Here is a 14,066-nt window from a genome sequence, read left to right on the forward strand (position 1 = left end):
AATGTTTTTCACATACGGAGAAAATGAAGAGATTGTGGTAAGGAGTTACATCAATGCATGCTTGATGTAAGTAGTACATCGACAAAAATCTTCTAACAGTATTCCAAGCAAATTTTAATTTAAATTAAATGATTTATGGTGGCAAAGTAAGTTGGAATTGGTCCAAGAAAGTTATTGTGGTGAATTCTATAATAGAAGGCTGAATATATTGTGGCTTTAGAAGTAACAATAGATTGTGATGAATCAAGGGTTCATTTATGAACTAGGTATGGTTTTTATATGATTGCACAAATGGAACAATGTTCTCAAATAGTGGTTCCAATAGCTCAATCTAAGTAATCAAAGGTCTCGCCAGTGATTCAATATATACTAAGCTTGTTTCATAAAAATTATGAATTTATGTGAAAGCATGTCGGATTTGATAGGACAAATCTATACCACAAGCAAAGCATGGACTGACACCGGATTGACATTGGTGTAAAATTTAAAAGTGCTAACTAGATTATTGACTCTAGTGCAACTAGGAGGCTGTTGGAAATATGCCCTAGAGGCAATAATATTTGTATTGTTATATTTCCATATTCATAATTAAGAGTTTATATTTCATGCTATAACTGCTATGATCGTGGAATATGCAATTCAGTGGAAAACTCGTATGCACGTGTGAAATGATAAACGGTAAATAATAGGTTCCTAGTCTCGCCTCTAAGACTGGCTCAAGTGTTGTTGATGATCAAGTTTTCTGGATCTTAGGATATCGTTAAGTGTAACGGTACTCCTAAAACAACATTGAGGGTATGACATTAGAAGAACAATCATATTGAATCGACCCAAACTTGTATGTTATACGTTGTGATTATATCATCTGAAATCATTTATTATACCACAGAGTGTCAGCATGTGTTTTAGTTCCTCAGACCAAGAGAGTGTTTCGGTCACTTCCTATCAGAAGGTGGGATTTGGGGTTTCTCAAACGTCATCTATAACAAGGTAATCTTAACGACACCTTTCGGGTTCACCGAAAAGTTTGACAAGTAACTGAATAGCTCAAGAGTGGGATTGCGCCTCCGACGATGGATAGATATTCTTAGGGCCCTCTAGGTGTGACGGTATTTACGTCACAGGGATGTTGAAACACGTTAACGAGAAAGAAGAACAAAACAAGTAACGGGAGCAACAGTGTAGTGAGCATGGAGATGACTTCGGAGGATATCGATGCACACCTTGCTTTGTAAAATATCATGAAGCAAAGGTAAAATCATGTGATAACCAAAGGTTCACTCGAATATCATTCGCGTAATCATAGGGGCCGATATGGATTTCCACGGTTGCACTATCGGTCATTGTATGAAGGGGTTTCGTTCATGTCTATGATTTACTGAACCTATGGGGGTCACAAGCTTAAGGTAATCATGATCTATCGAGTTTTAGTGTGACATGAGTGATCAGAATATATTTATGGAATTATTTCATTAATATTCGGTTTAGTTCCGAGAGGTTCCAGATGCATTTTGGGGTCACCGAAAGGGCTTCGGCGAATATTGGGTAATACTGGGTGTTATCGATTAATATATATAGTTGGAAAATGTTTTTGGGGATCTTAAAAAAATATAATGGTTCAAAAATGTTTAGAACAAATATATATTTAATTTAATATAAATGGGCCTAATAAGGCCAAGAGGTGGAAGGAAACTTGGGCCAAAAAGGCCCAAGCGGGAAAGTGCCTCCCTTCCCTAAGGAGGAGGGCCGAATAGGATTAGGGGAGGAGTCCTATTATTCCTCCCCTTAGTTGGATGCTCCAAGGAGGGTTTCCCTCCTTGGTGGCAGCCCTCCCTCTTCCCTCTAACCTATGAATAGTCGAGGTTTGGTGCCCAATTGAGATACACAAGTTTTGGAGCCTCCTCTAGTTGATATAGTTCTAGTTCGTGTTGGTCCTAGTTGACTAAGAGCTAGCCCTAGACACCTCTAATCCTCATAATTAGAAGCCCTCGTGTGGTTCTAATATCCTCCCTCTAATTCTCCGGCGACGATTAACTCTGGATCGACGGCCAAGCACTACCGGATCGTGAAGGTCGTATGCTTGCAACCAAGTAGAGAGGCCTTGCTTCCGGTCTTCTGTTCGAGGGATCGTTCGAGGGAAGTTCGCATGATCATCCTTGACGTTCGAGGGACTCCAAGTACGATCTACACCGACTCATGTACTTCTGCTGCACTCCGGAGTCGATAACGATCGTTGATCCAAACCCGTTATGCATCTTCATATTGTTCTTAGGTGATCGTAGGGCGATTTTTTGGGTTTTCTACTACGTTTCCTAACACTCATTACAAGTAATTTTTATATCATACACACATTTTTCATCATTCAAAAAGTAGATAAGCATGTTAATTTAATTTTTATTAAATCTATATTGACATCTTTTATATAGGTTTATTGTAAATCTATATTGAGCCTTCTAAAAAAGGGAAATAATGTGGAGACTTATGTATCTTTTTAAAACACAAGAAAATTATATGACATAACAATGAAAGATTGAAGAAGGTCACGGCGAATGCAGTGGCTAGTGGGCCACATGTACCCACATGGCACACCCTATAGGCAGCATGTTGCAAGAGTGAGTGGGCCCCATATATATCCTGCCAAATGCCCTTTTTACACAAGGTCAACTCTTCAGTTGAGGGGATACCTGATTTTGTCGTGATTCTGTGAGTGAGGTGGAATGAAGAAGCCCTTTATCTATCCTAAAGGAGTGGAATCTATCACCTCCATATTCCACTGGAAGAATACATTGTCTCATCAATAATATCAAGCCAACACGGGGAGCACCATCTTCATCACATATCCATCGACATCAACATCTCACTCTTCATCTTTTACGTCATCCATATGGAAGCTTTCTAGATCGAATCATATAACTTGTCATCGGAGGTTATTGGTACCTTTGATGTATTCCTGGAATATTTACAATTTCACATTGTTGATTATATCATTACACATGGTTTGAATACAGCCATAGAGCATCCCCGCCGAGTAGGTACCCTTACTCATGGACCTTGATGGTCTTACTTATTGAAAATTCTACATATGGTCTCCCTACCATTGTAAAATCAGGTTAAATGATAATATGTAAATTAATCAAGATCAATGAATCCCCAAAAAAATATTAAATGATTATAAATTTTAACAAAAATACAAAATTAAAATTGTCGTATGAATCTAGATATGTGGATAGCAAGTATGGTTTACAATTTCATGGTATCTTCATGCTTTAATTTTCCATGTCTCGAGTTTTAAACTAGAAACAACATTTCCATTAGAGCTTGGTGTATTGTTGCTGATTTATTTTTCAAAATTACTCAAAAATATTTTTATGCCAATTTTGTGGTAACCGATCAATACCTGTGTTCCAAAAATCTAAAGTGTGCCTTCAAATCCTTTTCTGCATGGAATGTCATAGGATCCTTTGAAATCTTTTGATAATGTATGGAATTTATGAAAATGTTTTTCCTGCTGAAGTATGTTGGAATTGTGGACATCATGAAGACAAAAATTGCAACATGATACTTCTTTGGAAAGGCAAAATTGTGCCTCATTGAACTAATATAGTAATAAGGACATGTAGGTTTGCGACCAGAAAAGACCATCCATAGGGAGGACCTCTCTAATGGCACTCGACGTGTGACACAAAACCATCTATATGACCTTACCCCCCATGGTCCCCCGAGATGATATTTTTCCTTAACTGGGTAGGAGGATGCAATATTTTTTTTCTAAAAGTCTATGATGCTCTACTATTTAAGTTTTTCAGGATGCAGGAATCATCAAACACCGGATTCCTTCGTTGGGGAGAGAAATGGTGAGGGAAAAGTCCCACGGAGTCTGAGATGGCCGGTAGGATTGTGTTGATGAGTTACTCCAATTACAATTAGCACATGTAACAACATGACATATTTAGCGATAACTATGACTGATGTATTGTATCTCCATAGCCGTCTGAATATGTAACGGTGACCGCGATAAGAACAAGTGTTAAACTAGGATGAAAACAAGTTGCATGCCGCATACCATGACCACAAGTAATGGTTAATCGGAAAATATTTGCAGCGGATATGTATGGGAGTGATGACTTCAAGCACGACGTATCGATGACTGTCTGATCTGGCGACACGCTGGACACAGTTGGCTGGATACGCTATGCACTGGATCGGTGGACGGCTCACGATGTGCAGGTGTGTGTTGCGACGCGAACGTTCACCACGGATTACGTACTAATACATGTGTGAAACCTTGTTGTTCAGGCCAAATGGATTCGGGGTCATATGATGATATTAATGCAAGCCACCCAGGGAAGTAATTAAAGCGTATCCAGAAAAGCAATTGGAAAATAGAGAAATAAAACCCAAGCCTTCTCTTCAAAAGCAACGAAAAGGAGAAGAGAAATTAACTAGGAGCCAAAGACCAGACGGGAGAGAGAGGGGGGAGGAGGCGAAATCAGGCAACGCGCGTGTCCGCGGCGACCCAACCCCACCAATCGCCCACGAAAGCCCTACAGCCCGAGGCACAGCCGGCGAAGGGGAAGATCGAGCCGAAGCCCAAGACGAAGATGGCTGGCGTGGCGGCGCCGGCGGGGGCGGCGTTGGCGGGGGGCCTCACGACGCCCGAGGTCGATGCGGCCAAGCTGCTCCTCCAGCTCAGCGAGAGCAGCGCCACATCAGGCGGCTCCTCCTCCTCCCTGCGCTCCCTGAACGCCGCGCCGGCGCCAGCGCCGGGGGCCTTGGTTCTTGGTGATTGCGTGGACTGGGAGGAAGATGACGAGCACGAGGTGCCCGGGAGCCAGCACAGGATGAAGCGCTACCGCCTGATCACCGAGATCTATGCCGCGACGGAGGAAATCGGTGAGTGCAGCGGCAGCGGCCGGAAGAACAAGAAGAAGGAATAGACGAGGAGAGATGAGAGGGGAGGGGGGCTCTCCTGTAATTAATGTAATTTCTCGGGTGTAGCTCGTAGTTCGAGCTTGCAGCCATCTCTTTCCTCTCGCCGGGAGGAGTCGCTATCGATCTTTGCTGTAATACTTCATCTTTGTGTTAAGAATTAACTGGTTGGTTGGAACTGAATCCATTCATGGCGGCTTCTGAATTTTCTTCTGAATTGGTTTGGTCCCAGACTTCTAGCCCCGTACTGTGCTGCCTAGTCTGGATCTCGGCGATAGACAGATCGGTCGCCTTTGCAGATCGATGATCTCCGGGGCGAAGACGATCGTATCAGCTCCGGCCATGGATTCCGCTTGGTAGCTCGCTATTCTGCGCGGCGCAGCCAACAATCGATGCCTCCGTGCATGCAGTTTTAGTAATTAAGCATTTCCAGGCGCCTACGACCGTGATTCGCAAAATGGACGGATCCATCTATTCGTGAAATTTGGTGTTTAGTTTGTTTGATTTGGAAACGACGAGGTGCGCTGCACTGGTTTGGGACTCCAATTTCCAGCAGAAATGTTTGATCTGTGTGTGCCTAATGGCCGGAGTCTCTTGATCCGGCAGGAAGCATGTTCTGACCGATACAACACTTGCCTCTTCGTATTGGTTTGTCAATGGAATGTTCAGAAAAGATAGCTTCCATGAGCATCCAGGATTGGTGACAATGCAAGCTCGCCATGCGAGAGTTCCAATTTTTTGCATCCCCCTGTACGTGGGTTTCCAGTTTCCTTTATAAACCACGATCGAGCTTGTCATCCCATATGACTGATATGAGGCTACAGATAAATATATTCTAAGATTTTTTTTTCCCTGTATGCAGTTGTACCTATAAGATCTATGGAAATGTAATCCTCCTTGTAGCAGCCAGAGATCGACCGACTGTTTGAAACTGGTCTTTGTGATATGTTCACAACGTAAGCAACTAGTAGTTTATCTTAGCTCCCACCCAGATATATTCTTCTAACAGGAGAAAAGAAAGAAAGAAACGGAGTAGCTTTGTGCCATCAATTAGTGCTTGATATAACATGGCTTTCTTTGGAAATAAGTTAGTATAAAGTATATATGAGTAGGCGCGCTCCTATAATTCCATAAGTGTAATTAGGCAAACCGAGGGTTAGTTTGGGAGAAAATGACAATGTTATGGAGGATTATGAGTCCCTGAAACAACGTGTTGAATCTTTGTTTATGGCTCACTCGATAGCTTAGGGATATATTGTAGTTGATGCTAAGATTAGTAGAAAATATACCATTTTGTTACAAGTATATCTTACGTCATTTGAATCCAATGAACATAACCATAGTTTTATTTAAGTAGGTGTAAGGCAACTAGGCGGAATAATGAACAAGCAGAGTACTTGAAATAGACAGCAATGTCAGACTCGTGCCAAGATATGGCAAAAAAAACACCGACAACTAAATCTACAGTTTTTCCGCAAAATGTGGTCAAGAGTAAAGAAAACACATCCACCTGATTTGTCGCATCCAGTCTGAACGGAAAGGGGATACTGGGTTCTACCAATCAAAGGCATGAACATCCTTAATTTTCGGTTGATGGACCGTTATGCTAAGAGATTGGAGACAAAGGTGATGTGCTCATAAATAGAAGAGTGCATGTGAAATAGCAAATAACCGGCTAGAAGAATGTCAGCTGCCACTTCAGCGTAAGCATTTAGGGTGAAATGTCCATACATGGATGAAATTTGATGGCTTATCTAACAAACAGAAGGGTCCAACACTTCATTTAACAACAATTTCATAACAGCTAGCTAAAACACAAGGCAACACATCAAAAGCATAGTTTCCAAATATTTTACCAAGGGGCAGAGCTGGTGTACCATATATAGTTGGGTTGGAATTCATCAAATCTTCTCATTACAATTGTCTTTATCAATGCTGATGAAACACCATACACAATAGATATGAACACAAATGGTATTTTCTTTTTTTTCTGGTAATCACCGAGGGGGGGGGGGAGTTCCCTCACCTGAATATATTTCTCAAAGTATGATGCAGCCAATGCTGATTACAGGTGTTGCAGAATTACATAGGCACGCAAGTGCATGCGTAGAGGCACTAGTAGAGAAAGGCCCATTTGCCCCGGTTCATAAGGCCCATTTGTCCTGGTTTGGCAACCGGGACTAAAGGGTCGGTACTAAAGCTCAACACCTTTAGTCATGGTTCTTACACCAACCGGGATAGATGGGCCTCCACGTGGCCGCTGCAGCTTGCCCAGGCGGGGGGGGCCTTTTGTCCCGGTTTGTAGCACCAACCGGAACCAATAAGCTTCCACGCATCAGCAGTTCAGGGGCTAGGGTTTTTGCTTTTTTCCGAAAGGGGGGTGGGGTGGGGGTTTGGGGGGTGAGGGGTTTTGTAGGGTTAATTTAGGGGTTTCATATATTGTGTTAGCTAGCAAATAGAGAGAAGTGTCCTCTCTTATCTCCGTGCTTCGTCGACGGTACGTACTATACATATAGAGAGGACTCGAGACGCTAGCTAGTAAGCAAATGAAGGAAACAATTAAGTACAGAAGATCGTCATGAACATATACGGAGAGAAGTGATTGACCTCTCCTTCTCCGAGAGATTGATCGACAACAAGTTTTTGTATATCTATCCGACGCTAGTGGCTACATATATATACAATGTAAGATCTCTTACAATCCCTTAGCATCTGAACTCAAGTTCCACATGGTATTCTCTGGCTTTATTGATGACGTGGTCAAGAAAGAATCCTGCCAATTCCTCTTGAATTGCTTTGATGCGATCTTGTGGTAGGAGTTCATCCCGCATCTGCCACATCTAATTTGACGAAGGGGGTCAATACATATATATGAATTAAACATAACACAAATGATGGTAATAAAATGAAATTGTGAATATTATTGCTTACGCACATCAAATTGTCTTTTAGAGTAGCCCCTGGTTTTTTTGCAAGTCGCGGTGTAGATGAACTCACAAATGTAGTATCCATAGTAATCATTGTCGGGTTCCTGCCACAAGCACTTTACGAGAAATAGAGGTCAATCAAACTGATAATGAAGCATTATAAATGGTATTGATGAAAGTAGCTAGAATCAACGGGATCGAGATGCACGGAACTAGCTAGCTAGTAGTACTTACATTCGGGTATGTCCATCGCAGCTCCCTCGGCAGTCCCGGAGCTTGTGCGGTGAATACTTTCCAAACCCTGCGAGACAAACAAAACAATTACTTGATATCAGGAATTGAACAAAGTTTCCGATATGGTGCGATAATGATCAATTGAACTTACTTCTCGAGAACTTTAGTCATGCCCGCATAATCCTCGGGAGATTTTCGTCTCGAGTCTAAGACGGTTACTAGTCCCCGCTCAAGCTTAATCTCTAGGAGAATATAGTGGAAGTTGCGCATGCATGCATAACTCATCAATTACATTACTATAATCTCGAGTAATAAGGGAAACCGAATATGCACAAGACAGTAACACTCACTTGAAGTTGTAAGGAAAGAGTATTTTATCATTGTTTTGATTTTGAAGCAATGATCGTAGCAAGTTGGCCTCGGTTTCTTTGGCATCAAATTTAATCGTATATTCATCTATGAGATTTGTGTTAATGAACCCAATATCATAGATTTCTACTTTTCTGCATTCGACGATCTTCAATCTGCATAATATAGTGAGGATAATTATATATACATGCAATGAAAGAGCTGAGCTATATATAGAGAGACTTAATGACAGAAGTAATACTTACAGACAGTAGCAAGTGACCGTTAATTTATCGAGGGCCTTTTGATTGAACCATTGGAAGAACTCCTCAAATGGAACAGACAACAGTTCAATTCCAATGAGGTCGTGCTCCTCTTTAACTCTCAGCGTCAAAGTATCCTTCCCCCAAGACTCTCTGCATGTTTTCATGTACCAATCATGGAATCTTCGCATCATCGTTGTCAGCGGAGTTCCATCTTTGACGAGAGGCTTCCCGTACCGGTATTTGTGTTTGTCCACCTCCATTATATCATAGTGTGCATAGTTGGGCAGGTAATCTCCAAGATTGGTACTGGGCAAAATCACCGGATGATTAGCGACGATATCGCTAGACACCTTGAGCGGGGGGCACGATTGGTTCGCTTGTTCGCCGAGCTGGGCAATTTTTTCCCAGCTCTTTGTTCTGCTAACCTTCGATCATTGAAACTACTTCCCGACTGCTCTGCTTCGATATATGACCTTTCAATAATGCGCTCATAGTTGGTTTTCGGCGGAGATGGTGGTGGTTTCTTGAGGGCTTCGATAGTGCGCTTTGCTTTCACCGGATCTATCTTCTCCCCCGGAGGTGGATGTTTCTTAGCTCTTTGCGTTTCAAAGAACTCCCTCACTTGGGCTTGTCAGATCTCCGCGTTTTCCTCCACGGTCCTCTCATATGGTAACTTCTCTAGAGGCTTTAGAGATGGACCGAATCTGAATTGCCTCCCGCCTCTGGATGTACTGCTAGACGCCGAAGCAGATGAAGCGGTTGCGGCTGTCTTCTTTCCTTGCTTAAGAGGCGGAGCAGCCAGAGTAGCCGGAGCGGCGGCGGTTCTCTTCCGCCCTTACTGATGAGGCGGACAAGGAGGCGGGCTGCTCGGGTGTGCCGGCGCAGGCGGAGAAGGAGGCGGAGTGCCGCCACGCGCTGGAGAAGGAGGCGGAGTGCCCTGATCACTTGCCGGAGGAGGAGGCGGAGTGCCCTGACTCACCGGAGGAGGAGGAGGAGGCGGAGGCATCTAGTTCGGAAGGTTGATAAGCTCCTTCCGTCATAGACATGGAGTCTTCAAAGAAGAACCCAGCCGAGTCTCCCCTTCACCGGTAGGGTGGTCAAGCTCGAGCTCCTCAAATCCCTCCGTTATTTCATCCACCATCACCCTAGCATATCCTTCTGGAATTGGCCGGCAGTGAAAAGTTGCACCGGGTTCAGGAGGTGCAACAGAGACGACAGCCGCCTTGACTTTGAAGTTCTGCCATTGCGTCATAAGGTGGCAATGTTGAGAATCCGTGATAGAATCCACGGGGTAGCTAGTAGGAGTCGTGAAGACAGGCTCCTGAAGCAGCTCGGTGGAAGCCACGCTGCTTCTCCGCTGAGATGGCGGGGTAGCTTCGGCAGGTCGCTTGCTATGAACTGCTTCTCGTTCCTCTAGCGCTTTTACCCTTGCGTGCAGCGCCTGCAGTTGGGTCTGCTCCACTGTCCTTCTCCTCTCCTGGCATTTGTAACCGCCTGCGTCCGGAAACCTTGCCTTCCACGGAACGGAGCCTGGAGTGCCTTGTGTTCGTCCAGGGTGCTCAGGATTCCCGAGGGCCATTCTAAGCTCATCGTTTTCTCTATCTGGAACGAACGTCCCTTCCTGCGCTGCGGCGATATACTCCTGAAGCTTCGTGATGGGTATTTGCAATTGCTTGTTCGTCCAAACGCACTTCCATGTTTCAGAGTCCAAGGTTCCGCATACCCTGAAGAACCAAGTCCTTGAACGGTCTGGCCAGTTCAATGTCTCTGGTTCGACCCCTTTATCAAGCAGGTCATTCTCAGCCTTTGCCCACAACGGTCGGGCTTTGAGGTAGCCACCTGACCCCGTGCAATGGTGATGCTCCTTCTTTGCAACATTTATCTTGTTTGTCGCTGACATCTTCTTACTCTTGTCCGATGTCTTGTGGGCCACAAATGCGTCCCAGTGATCTCTGATCTTCTCAAATCGGCCGGTGAATACTGGAGTCTTGTCATTGTCGACGAACTTTGTTTTCAGCTTATTCTTCCACCTCCTGAACAGATTTGCCATCTTCTTAAGAGCATGAGACTTGACCAATGGCTCTATAGCTGGCTTCTTCGGATCCTCCTCTGGTGGTAGGGTGAAATTTGCCTTCAGCGCGGTCCAAAGATCATCTTTCTGCCTATCATTGACATAAGACACCTCATGGTCTTTGTTCTAAGGCTTATACCATTGGTGGATGCTGATCGGGATCATGTCCCTAACAAGAACCCCGCACTAAGCAGAAAATGCTTCCTTGGTCCGGATGGGTTCAATCGGTTGGCCATCGTCCGTTCGGTCACCGGAGCCGTCATCACGGTGTCCTTCTTCCACCGGCACTCAGTCACCGGAGCCATCGTAATCATGTCCTTCCTCCATTGTTCGATAACTATAGCCTGCTTCTTCACCCTGTCCTTTCAGACCATCGGTGTCATTGAGATACGACATGACATCACCTCCGGATGCGATTATGTCCCCCAACACCCGTTCTGCTTCCGCGTCTCGGCCATGCTCCATAGTTTCTGCAAATATTACAACTTGGCAATTATTATACAAACATGACAGATGGATATATTAGTGGCAAACGTAGACCTAGCTAGCTAATCACAACAAAGAAATTTATCCCTACAAAATCATGTCTTTTCAAAATAACATGTCCAAAGAAAGTTATCCCTACAAAATCATATGGTCTGGCCTGGCTATGCGCCATCTTCACCACACAAAGCATTTAAATCATGCACAACCCCGATGACAAGCCAAGCAATTCTTTCATACTTTTGACATTCTCAAACCTTTTCAACTTTCACGTAATACATGAGCGTGATGGTGGAGGTTGTATGGAGAAGACAAAAAAGGAGAAAGGTGTCGGACCGGATTTTCAGGATATTAATTTCCCAGAAAATGGTCCTTGTGCTCACCAGCCCCAGGATTACTGTTAGCTGATGAGACACCAACTTGATACAGAAACTCCAAGCAAAATACAAAATGTGTAGTACAAGACCATCCTGAACTAGGAGTACAACAAATGGTTTCTAGTGGTTGATGGCGGAAGTGGTTTGTGGTACATCGGCGTCTATGGGACTCCATTTCCCACAGGAACAGCTGACCTGGATAACTCCTATCTTCGCGAGGCTACTATCACCATTGCGTAGGTTCCCAGGTTGTCATCGCGACGCTCCTCTCCACGCAAGAAATCTGGCCAAGACAATAGCCAAGGACAAGCCAGTGAGTACTTTGAATGTACTCGCAAACATTATGAACACAGGTATAATATAACAAATGATAATCATGCTCTGAAATATTCTATGATCACACGTCCGTTACAAAATAAACATCCATGATGCACGTAGCAGGTTATTCATCTACAACATGATTATGCCGTAAGGGAGTAGAAACAGAATGCACCGATCGAGTGTCTGAAGCGACGCCTCGAAAGGATAATAATATGAAGCATGCCTCAGTCGGGCGTCTGAGCGACATCACATAAAGGGCTTATAAAAGCAATAAGTAGCAAACGTGCCACAGTCGGGCATCTGTGCGACACCACATAAAGGGCTTATAGAGTAAATAAATAACAAGCATGCCACAGCCGGGCGTCTCAGCGACGCCACATAAAGGGCTTTATAAAGTAAATGAATAACAAGCATGCCACAGTCGGGCGTCTCTACGACACCACATAAAGGGCTTATAAAGTAATCTGAATGACAAGCATGCCACAGTCGGGCATCTCCGCGACACCACATAAAGGGCTTATATGAGAATAATCACAGTGAATATCTAGGAGGTAGAACCGTCCCAGGGATACTCAATAATTCAAATAATGTAAATGGTTAGTCCCTAATAATAGTAATCATAATCATCACGAGTCACAAGTCATGATCCATGTTCTGGTTTAGCAATCTTTCCTCCAAAGACCGACACTAACAGTTGACCCATCCCAGACTGTAGTCCTTAACCATGGACACGGCTATTCGAATAGATATAATCTCTGTAGAGGGTGTACTCTTTACCCATGAGTAACAGATTCCTTTAGTCCATCGGGACTAATTCCGTTTACGGTCTTTTAATCAAAAACACACCTGACCGCACACACCAGCCTAACTTATCGGTGTCTAGAATCACCCACGACACTCGTTAAGAGAAATTCTAAGTGGGGAGGCTACAACCTCGACTAGCATGGGATCACAAATTTATAACGCGCGCAACTATGGGAGCTACCCCCTTGGCTCCAACCAGAAACAACCATGCCCTCGGACCAGGTGGCATGCCTACCGGATGCAGCCGGTATCTTCCACCATGGCCTCTGTGTACGTTGTGTGCTAGGAAAGGGGTTGACAACTTACTGAACCGTACCCTACCAATGGCAGGGACAAGTGGTAGTACGAAACAAGTATGGGGGTTACTAGAACAAGACTCGATCTATGGTCGACTCAGGAGGTTAAGGCATTTCCTGCATGATAAGTATAAGAAATATATTTCACCCAATCAGACAGAATCACCACTCATCATACCTCCCCATGCCCTACCGGACATAACCGTCTCGACGAAGGCTTAGGGATAAGCTCCTGTCTACCCAAGACAGAGGCTTTCCCGGATTCCCTCCGGTAGGCATGAAAGGCATACGAGGCTGGTCACTATCAGAAGCATATTAAAGTCCCAACAGCAAGGAATCATCATTATGCACTCATAAATACGATCGTGACACCACATAAAATACCGAATACTTCACGCCAAGGTGGTGTCGTATTTGCATCAAATGACACACAACAAATATTATGTCGGGGTTCAGAATGCTTGCCTTCAAGAGTATGCAAGTGGGGGTGCACTTTTTGAAAGTTGTTTCCCACTCCAAAATCCTATTTAAGATAAATTCAAATTAACACATAGTTTCAAAGCAGTACAAAAAAGTTTTTTGAATTTTTTTCAAATAAATTTGAAAATAAACTAGACAAAATTTGAGAAACCACAGAAAAAGAATCAAATCAATTGGACTTATATTTAAAAAGTTATAGCCAGTCAAAGTTTAGTCAAAACTCTATTTTTAAATAAAACATAAAAAGAAAACGGTTCGAGGAGTAATACGTTTTCGAGGCAGAGAAGACGTACTCTGGGTTTTACGTCTTCACTTAAAACAGTGCGAGCCGTCGCTGGGTCACTGCCACTGGGTCCCTTGACCAGTCGCCCGCGTTTTCTTTCTCTTCTGGCCGAGCAGAGGCGGGGCTCCGACGATCGCCGTCGATGAACGGCGGCTCCCCATGGGCTTTCAAGGGCAGGGATGGATCCGCCAGTCTAGGGCGGTCCTCCCAGTGGTCGATAGGTTGGCGGGGGTGGAGGGGGTCACCG

At 44.1% G+C, this 14,066-nt stretch overlaps 1 protein-coding gene across 1 annotated transcript; it reads left to right on the forward strand.

Annotated features, from left to right (window-relative positions):
• The first annotated feature begins 4,365 nt into the window (after positions 1–4,365).
• On the forward strand, positions 4,366–5,116 carry LOC147972473 (uncharacterized). Its single transcript, XM_087523082.1, has one exon. The coding sequence runs from the start codon at positions 4,602–4,604 to the stop codon at positions 4,935–4,937; it is 336 nt and encodes a 111-aa protein (XP_087379208.1). The 5' UTR covers positions 4,366–4,601; the 3' UTR covers positions 4,938–5,116.
• The last annotated feature ends 8,950 nt before the right edge of the window (positions 5,117–14,066 follow it).

This window comes from Triticum urartu, chromosome 5A (assembly GCF_056163025.1).
Source record: "Triticum urartu cultivar PI428250 chromosome 5A, HENAU_Tu73, whole genome shotgun sequence".
NCBI lineage: Eukaryota > Viridiplantae > Streptophyta > Magnoliopsida > Poales > Poaceae > Triticum > Triticum urartu.

Bases quoted from the DNA above. Each gene is read 5' to 3' on its own strand.
- LOC147972473 (XM_087523082.1), top strand. From the start codon at position 4,602: ATGGCTGGCGTGGCGGCGCCGGCGGGGGCGGCGTTGGCGGGGGGCCTC.